Here is a 9,008-nt window from a genome sequence, read left to right as displayed (position 1 = left end):
TGAAATAACTATCTGATTAGTTCAGTCCCATTCGCTTTCCTTATAGCCTAGTTTGCTTATCCTTCTCAAATACATGTCTGATTTATTTTTGAAAGTTCATGAATCTGATTCCTTACTTTCTCAGTTGGTGCATTCCTGATTTTCACAACACACCGCATGTCTACAATTCTCATCTCCTATCTCATAAAGGAAGAGAGGGAAGAAATTCCACAATATAGGGCAGCACGCTGGCTCAGTGGTTAGCACTGCTGCCTCACAGTACCAGGGTCCCAGGTTCGATTCCAGCCTCGAGTGACTGTCTGTGTGGAGTTTGCACATTCTCCCAGTGTCTGCGTGGGTTTCCTCCCTCAGTCCAACGATGTGCAGGTCAGGTGAATTGGCCATGTTAAATTGCCCATAGTGTTAGGTGCATTAATCAAAGGGAAATGGGTCTGGGTGGGTTACTCTTCGGAGGGTTGGTGTGGACTGGTTGGGCCGAAGGGCCTGTTTCCACACTCTAGGGAATCTAATATATAATGGAGCATTATGCACTAAGTGCCTGCTAGAGGAATCTCGATTTTGGGCGAGACTGTGAGGGACATTTAGAGGGACAAAAGAGAAAACATTCGTTGCGAAGAGCAAGATCAAGGAGGACAAATTCAAGAATAATTTTACATAAGGGATGTTAGAAAACTGTGGTTTAGCCGAGATATGGTGAAACATGAACAGGATCCAGTCTGGGGATACTAAAATGAGCATAAATCTTCATAACAGTGCTATTTTACTGGTCAGAGACAAGTGCCTTATCAACCTACAGCACAATGCAAATTAATACACAATTAGACACAAATGACCTCTCTTCAAAACAGCCATGTTTTCAGGACAGACACAGGTCCACGCCAACAGTTCCAGCCTTCGATATGTTGGCCCTAATTCCCTTAGGAAGGCAAGGACTAACCTAGTCACAGAGTGACAGACTGAACAGCAAGTCACCCATGGCTGATGCTGCGCACATACATTCATATAAAAGAGTGAAGTCTGACAACCACTCACCTGTTTATCCACCCACCCAGCCTGGAAGTCATGGAGATCTGCAGGTAGCTTTGTTAATATTGAGGTTATCATTCAGATGCATTTGGTACAACAGCATCATACCACAATGTTTACAATGTTTATTAGAATGCCTTAATTAACTAAACAGGGCAATCATCACAAGCTCTGCAGTTTTTGGCACACTAAATTAAGGATACGACCACAAACTAAGCACTTACTTGGTCTTGCATATCAAAAGGGTTAACAAAAGGGTTGCCTTTGGTAACTCTACACTGCAGAGGCAGCACTGCCTGCACGCTTACAATGTCTAAGATGTTACTATAACTGTTATTTCAGGCAGCTGTTAGCAGAAGATGGCACAGATCAAACTCAGCTGAAAAATACTACACCATTATCTGGTAACTGCAAACAGTGCTATTTACTCTTCTTTATTGAGGGTCAAGCAAGAGGAAATGGAGTGATGGTTTGAGGTGGATGCAAACAAGAGACAATGAGTGAGGGGATGAGGGTTCTGCTTAACAGCAGACATGATAATGCAAGTGCAAACTAGTACGGTCACCAGCCATTAGCAGTGGGAGAAACCACATGTGTGCTGGCAGACAGTGCAGAACTGTTTCCTTGTAATGTCAGGAATTAGAATGGATCAAAAGAAAGTTTGAGAAAGCATACATAAAGCTATGGTCTGTAGCAGTTTTGATTTTGTTCATTTTTAGGCTATAATGCTAATTAAAACAATTTAGATCTGTTGCACAAATTATCTTTGCTCGAAATTGAAAGGAAACTCGGCCTTTTCAGTGTGGGTTACAATGGAAGTTGTGCAAATGTAAGAACGGTTAAAAAGTAGAAAACGTACACGTTTGAGAAAGGTTGCTTTTGTATGTATTCCTGATGCACCTATATCAAACTTAAGACATTTCAGTGGGAGATTAAGTATATATTATGCACATTTATTGAGTCAGAAATGTTCATTTATGGCCTTGAATTTATGAAAATCAGGAAAGTTATTTTTTGCAAACTGGGAGCCAACTTTATCAAGTTAAGGTATTGAAAACAATGTGTATGGACAAGACAGACCACAATTATCAGCACAAGCTTATAAAACTGCAGTTCATTGAACTTGTGAAATAAAACAAGCAACTGAGACTCAACATTTCATGCCCTTTTAGTCCAATTTTAGATATGCCAATCTGTTTTTACTCTTGTAAATGATCCTTTTATGTACAGTAGTCATTAAATCATACATATTTAGCAAATCTAATTAGAAAAAGTCTCTGGCTCAATATTTTCCACTAATTTTGAATGTTGGTCAATATTTTCTTCTGAGAGTAGCAAATAAATTTGTGGTAAAATTTGAAAATTAATTTTAAATTTTCAGAGCTTTAAATTGGCAGAAAGTGGTTTGTGTAAACTCTCTTGAATCCACAATGGTCAACCTGTTATTGAGAGTTACATGAATATGAAAGTGCAGAGTGAATGCAACATAGTATAAGATGCTGAGTTCTTTTCAACCCTCGTACTGCTGTTGATACCGTAAATTAAGCTCTCGTAGTTCTCGCTCTCGTACTCTCCGTGACTTGTTAGATTTTGTTGATCTACTGGATCTTGTGGACTGGGCCGATTTGGTACTTTGGCATCGAGATGAAGCTCTCTTCAAAAGGTTCTGAGAGATAGAACGATGCAAGTTCTTCATGGAGGAGGAGGCTGCCATGCTGACGATCCAAGGATGCTTCAAGGCTTGGCCCACTGTTAGTCTTTCATTGGGATCCACAGTAAGCAGTCGGTCTATAAAATCCTTGGCTAGATTTGATACACTGGGCCATGGCTATAAGCAACATAAATAAAAAAAAGATCATTACAACTGCAGAAAAAATCTGACAAACTAGTAGAACATTTCATCTTGAATACTACAGTGGCAAAACATGCTGACACACCAATTATCTACAGCTTTTGAAACTTTAAGTTTCATTTTATCATTTTGCTGTGCCAATATATTTTTTTAAGCTAATAGCAGTGGGTGCAGTTTGACTCTAAGTATTTTACCATATGAAAGTCTAAGCGTATACCATGTTAATGACAGTTAATTTGAGTTCAAGATAATAATGCCTCTACATAATTGGCACTTGGGGCATTAGTTTATTTATGGACAGCTCATCAGCATGGCTAACATCAGAAAGATTCTGGTCCAAACTTTTACTACTCTGGGATAACTTTCAAAACTCACTATTGAGTTTAGATGAGGGCCAAAGTCATTGCCTGGGCTTTAAATTGTGCAGCTGTCTGGTGGAGCCCCAATTCTTTATAACTTGAACTAAAAGGTCAATTGAAAAGCTTTGTGCCAACTTTTCAATATTAATTCCTTCTCCAAGATGAGAACCTACACATTGTGCAAATATAGTACCAGGACACAGCTCAGGATTTCAAGCAATAATGTAGAAAACACCATACTGACCAACATAGGAAATAGCCTGCCGTTTCTGATATCTATGCGATATACACAGAAACACATGTGTAACACTTTATTTGACAGTGAAATGTTGGATTTTCTAGGCATTTGAATTAATGAGGCAAAACATACTCCATTCCACACTTCCTTTTCTCCAGTTCTGCAAACTCAGCACATGCCAATAATTTTGTTAAATAACACATTTTTGATGCTATCAAGTTAAAATAGTGAGCTAGTTAAAAAGTATATTTTCACAATTAATTGATACTGGGGTCAAAATTTAAGATAGGAAGATTGAGATGAGAGAAAATGAAAACGACAAAAAATATCACGTGTGCTCGAGTTTATCTGGTATTACTGCCTCTAAGCATAACCAATAATCATTTAGCTACACAAAATCTTTAATAAGTTTCACAAAAACAGACGATGCTGGAAAAGTTCAACAGGTCTGGCAGCATCTGCAAAGAGAAATCAAAATAAATGTTTCAGGTCCGGTGACCCTACCTTTAGTACATTTCACTCAGGTGAAATATGTGAACATTTCCTTTGCAACAAGATGGTTTGACTATAATGAGATAAACAATGTTCATAGTGGCTGCAAAAGTAGTTGTTTGGTTGTACAAAATTTTAGCATTCTTGAAAAACAACAGTCATTTTGTCCCAGTTTTTTTTGTCTTACACTTACAAAATTACTAATTCAAGGGAAACATATTTACTGCATGAGTGTGTTGATTGATTGGCAAGTGGGCTCTGGTAGAGGTGATGCCATAGAGAATGCAACCATTGATGTTGATTGACAGTTAACTGCCAGGCCTTATTCACATTTTAAACCAGGTCAGCTTGACTCTGACAACTCAGGACAAAACCCTCACTAATGAACAGTGAATAGATTTCACTTATTGTGTTGAGTTGAAACAGATGCAGAAAACAGTAAATGTTCTTTCTGTCTGCATTGAACAAAGCCTTGTGTATTGCCAAAAGTTTGGAACAGAACCTTTCTGACGTCAGCCTTAGTGATGAGCTGCCTTAGTGAGGAGTGTCCATAAGTAAACTATTGTATGTCACTTCCAGTATACACAAGTGCATCACACTGAGGTAAAGCTGACTATTATTGTTGGGCATACTTGAGATTTTAATTTCATAGAATTAAAGGATAGGACAGCAGAGGCCATTCAGCCCATTGCATTGGTTCTTTCTGAGAGCAATCCTGTTAGTCCCACTTAGGGCGTTTCCCATTTATTGCAATTTTTTTCTTCAAGTATTATTTAACTCCCTTTTGACGGCTATGGTTGAATCTGTAACTAACATCCTATCAAGGATTTTGTTTTGGAATATCAAATGAGATCAACTGACTTTTCACAATGTAACATCACAAACAGTGCATTTGTTTGCACCACCATTTTACATAAAATGCCCCAGTATGAAAACATTGTTTTTGGAGGTGATGTATTCAAAATCAGCCACATTGCTTAAATTTTACACAGCATGCTATAGCCCTCACCACTAGAGATAGTGCAAACAAATTACAGGGAAGATTAAAATGGTCACATAGCTAGAATGCATTATACATTAGAGCAATTCAGCAAAACTACTAGACTGGTCACTAAGAATAAAGCCAAAAATAATGTCTACTAATATTGAACATCCTCCAAGGCAGACTTCGGGACAGGCAGCAGCGAAAGGTGGCTGACACACACACTTTCTCACACTCACAACCCCCAACTCAGACAGACAGACAAACACACACACACACACACACACACAGACAAAGACCCACATGCACACATATATTTTGTGGGGTGAATTTGTACTTGCAGGGTTACATTGTACTTCGCTCAAAAACTGCATGCATTCATGTAGAACTCTGAGCTCAGAAACTGCATGAATTCATGTAAAAGTCTGTTATCTCACATTTTAGATTAGAATCAGTCTAAACATCATGGCAGAGACAGAGAACACAGGGGGCCAACATCTTCAACATATTGTCTAGCTATCACCATTGTTAACAGCTAACCTGAGAATGCAACTTTTTAAAAAAAGGTTTTGTGATTTACACATGAAAGAAGTGAAACTATCATGGTATTCTAACAGATGAAAGGCTTAACAGACAATCAATCAATTTTTCAATGTATAATTTCAGTTACATCACACTGTAAATTGTTGCTATAAATTCTGTGTTAGGATTGAACCCTCCACTATCACCTGATGAAGGAGCGACGCTCCGAAAGCTAGTGTGCTTCCAATTAAACCTGTTGGACTATAACCTGGTGTTGTGTGATTTTTAAACGTTGTACACCCCAGTCCAACACCGGCATCTCCAAATATTGAACTCAATATCCTAAACCATCTGTAAAACAATAAACTACAAATAGTTTGTGTCCCCGTGGATTTTCCATTTCTAGATAAATAATTATTGAAAAGGACCAGAGGGCATCAGTTTCAGGTTAGAGTAAAAGGGAACCTAAGAGGCAACTTTCTTTTTACACAGAGGGTGGTACGCATATGGCATGAGCTGCCAGCAGAATTTGTTGAGATAGGTACATTAACAACATTTAAAAGGAATTTGGACAAATACATGAATAGAAAGGGTTTAAAAGGATATGAGCCAAGTGCAGGGAAATAGGGTCAGCGTAGGTGGGCATTTTGGGCCAAAGGGCCTGTCTCTAAGCTGTAGGCCTCCATGACTCTATAATTATCAGTAAAAGATTTTGTGAAATCTGTTGCAGTAATTGTGAAGTACATTTCTGCATTTAGTATAGTGAGACCCTACTTGAAACAAATTGCTAATAATTAGTGTACATGACACAGATTAAAATTTAAGTCTGACAATCCATTTGGGGAAAAAAAATGTTAGTATGGTAATTATACTAAATAACTAAGTCTTTAGTCTTAACTAAACTGTTGCACAAGTTATTTTTCATTCAAATTATCAGCATTTACTAAAGCTACATGGTTAATTTCAAGGGGCGGCACAGTGGCTCAGCAGTTAGTACTGCTGCTTCACAGTGCCATGGACCCAGATTCGATTCCAGCCTTGGTGACTGTCTATGTGGACTTTCTCCCTGTGTCTCGGGTGCTGTGGTTGGTACAAAGACGTGCAGGTTAGGTGAACTAACCATGTTAAATTGCCCATAGTGTTCAGGGATGTGTAGGTTAGGTGCATTAGTCAGGGAAGGGAAAAGGTCTGGGTGGGTTACTCTGCGGAGGGTTGGTGTTGACTTGTTGAGCCAAATGGCCTGTTTCCACACTGTAGGGATTTGATGATTCTATGATTGGGATAGGATTTGTTGAGAACAGTTAGTTAGCGGTTATTTTAATATCAGCTCCAGATCACTATGAATGCATAACTTTAAAGTTTTAAAGGGTGATGCTAACATCATCCCTTAAAAAATTGATTCGCTAGATAATTATGTTTGTAAAAGGCGCAATATACCATAATAAGCAAATGAAGTGTTGTAAGCCAGCTATTCGCAAATATTTCCCATTCTGAACCAATTTTGGTGTTTCAAAATTGCCATTATTTCAGACCTAGGGGACTGAAGTGTATGGAAGTCACCAAGTCATTCAGGCCTCAAGAATTAGTTAGTTAGGTCACCCCCACTACCAAAAAAGGTGTGACAATTTAAAGAGGTCATCCAGCTTTTAGCTATTGCCGCCACAGAACTTGCAACCCTAAAGTTTCAGCTCACAACTCCTTTAACAATCCTGTCCGTTGCTAGGCCTGATTACTTCTAAAGTAGTCATCCAAACTTTGTGCATTTTCATGGTTTTTGCAATATTTATATTTGCAAATTCAAATTAAAGAATCTAGATAATGAATTCGGAAATGACCACACTGTCTTTTGTCAGAATGGTAAAGAGGTTTAAATTTTTGGAAGCATCCAGTAAATTGTTTCCTTACGAAGCATATCCAGGGAAGCTCTTCTTGAACAATGGAAACAGTCCTTCCTTGATACAAAATCTTTACATCACAGTTAGCAATGCACACAAGACAACCCCCAGCCACCTCTCCACAGTCACATGCTACTCAAGACACAATGCAGTGACCTGACCATCTCCAGAATCAATATAATGTAAACCATCCCTTAATGGCCAAATCTGTTGCAAATTGCTTTTTTTTTGTAACTATAGAGGAGTAGTCAAATTCCAATTGTAATGTTTTTATTGATTTCTGAATAGGAGATGAAAACGTAAATTGTAGGAGATGACAATGTAAATTGCTCTGAATGGCAAGGAAATGGCCATGTAAACTTCCTCTATTGAATATAAGTTTGTTATTAATTTTATAGCAACTTGAACTAAGCTTTCTACTTTAGTACTGAGTGGGTGTTTAGATAAGTGGGGTATGGATGCTAGGGCAGTTGCTCCTCCTGCAGAATGTGGCAGATGGCTACATCTGCAGGAAGTGCACCCAATTCCAGCTCCTTGAAAACCATGTTAGGGAATTGGAGCTGGAGCTGGATAAACTACGGATCATTCGGGAGGCTGAGGGGGTAATTGAGAGGAGTTACCGGGAGTTGGTCACTCCTAAGGTTCAGGACAAGGATAGATGGGTTACAGGTACGGGGAGGAAAGGGGACAGACAGACAGTGCAGAGATCCCCTGTGGACATTCCCCTCAGCAATAAGTATACCGTTTTGGATACTGCTGCGGGGAGGGGGGAATGGGGGCGATGACCTATCAGAAGAAAGCCATAGTAGTCAGTTCTCTGGCACTGAGCCTGACACTGTGGCAAAGAAGGGAAGGGGGCAGAATAGAAAAGTACTCGTGGTAGGGGAATCAACAGGAGATTTTGTGGTCAGGATCGGGATTCCCGGAAGGTATGTTGCCTCCCTGGTGCCAGGATCCGGGACGTCTCTGATCGGGTGTATAAGGTTCTAAAAGGGGAGGGCGAACAGCCAGAAATTCAGTTACATATTGGCACCAATGATATAGCCAGGAAAAGGATTGAGGATATAATAAGTGACTTCAGGGAGTTAGGAAGGAAGCTGCAAAGCAGGACAAACAGAGTAGTGTTCTCTAGTATACTACCGGTGCCACGAGATAGCGAGGTGAGGAACAGGGAGTGGGCGCAGCTTAACACGTGGCTGCGTAGCTGGTGTAGGAGGGAGGGCTTCAGATATGTAGATAATTGGGATGCCTTCTGGGGAAGGTGGGACCTGTGCAAGAAGGACGGGTTGCATCTGAACTGGAAGGGGACCAATGTCCTGGGTGGAAGTTTTGCCCGAGTAGTTTGAGAGGGTTTAAACTAGTATGGCAGGGGGGTGGGAACCTGAGCTGTATACCGGAGGTGAGAGTTGATGCAGATGAGGCAATAGCAAGAGGTAGACCAGCTAGTGGGAAGGATTTTCCTGGGAAGGAACCAAGAGATCAGTTAAAGTGTGTTTGCTTTAACGCAAGGAGTATCAGGAATAAAAGTGATGAACTTAGAGCATGGATCAGTACCTGGTGCTATGATGTTGTGGCCATAACAGAGACATGGGTTTCTCAGGGGCAGGAATGGTTGCTGGATGTTCCAGGGTTTAGAGCATTT

The 9,008-nt window shown here is 39.8% G+C and overlaps 1 protein-coding gene across 3 annotated transcripts in view; it reads right to left on the bottom strand.

Annotated features, from left to right (window-relative positions):
• Positions 1-434: 434 nt before the first annotated feature.
• pskh1 (protein serine kinase H1) overlaps positions 435-9,008 on the bottom strand; it is a 51,115-nt gene continuing 42,541 nt past the window's right edge. For all 3 annotated transcript variants that reach the window (XM_043707097.1, XM_043707099.1, XM_043707098.1), the window contains exon 3: positions 435-2,854. In XM_043707097.1, the coding sequence (XP_043563032.1) occupies positions 2,537-2,854 (318 nt within the window). In that variant the 3' untranslated portion in view covers positions 435-2,536. The remainder of the gene's footprint in view (positions 2,855-9,008) is intronic.

Source organism: Chiloscyllium plagiosum, chromosome 17 (genome assembly GCF_004010195.1).
Source record: "Chiloscyllium plagiosum isolate BGI_BamShark_2017 chromosome 17, ASM401019v2, whole genome shotgun sequence".
In the NCBI taxonomy this organism is placed as follows: Eukaryota; Metazoa; Chordata; class Chondrichthyes; order Orectolobiformes; family Hemiscylliidae; genus Chiloscyllium; species Chiloscyllium plagiosum.
Note: the sequence above shows the minus strand (reverse complement) of the source record. Positions and strands in the feature narration are given on the sequence as shown.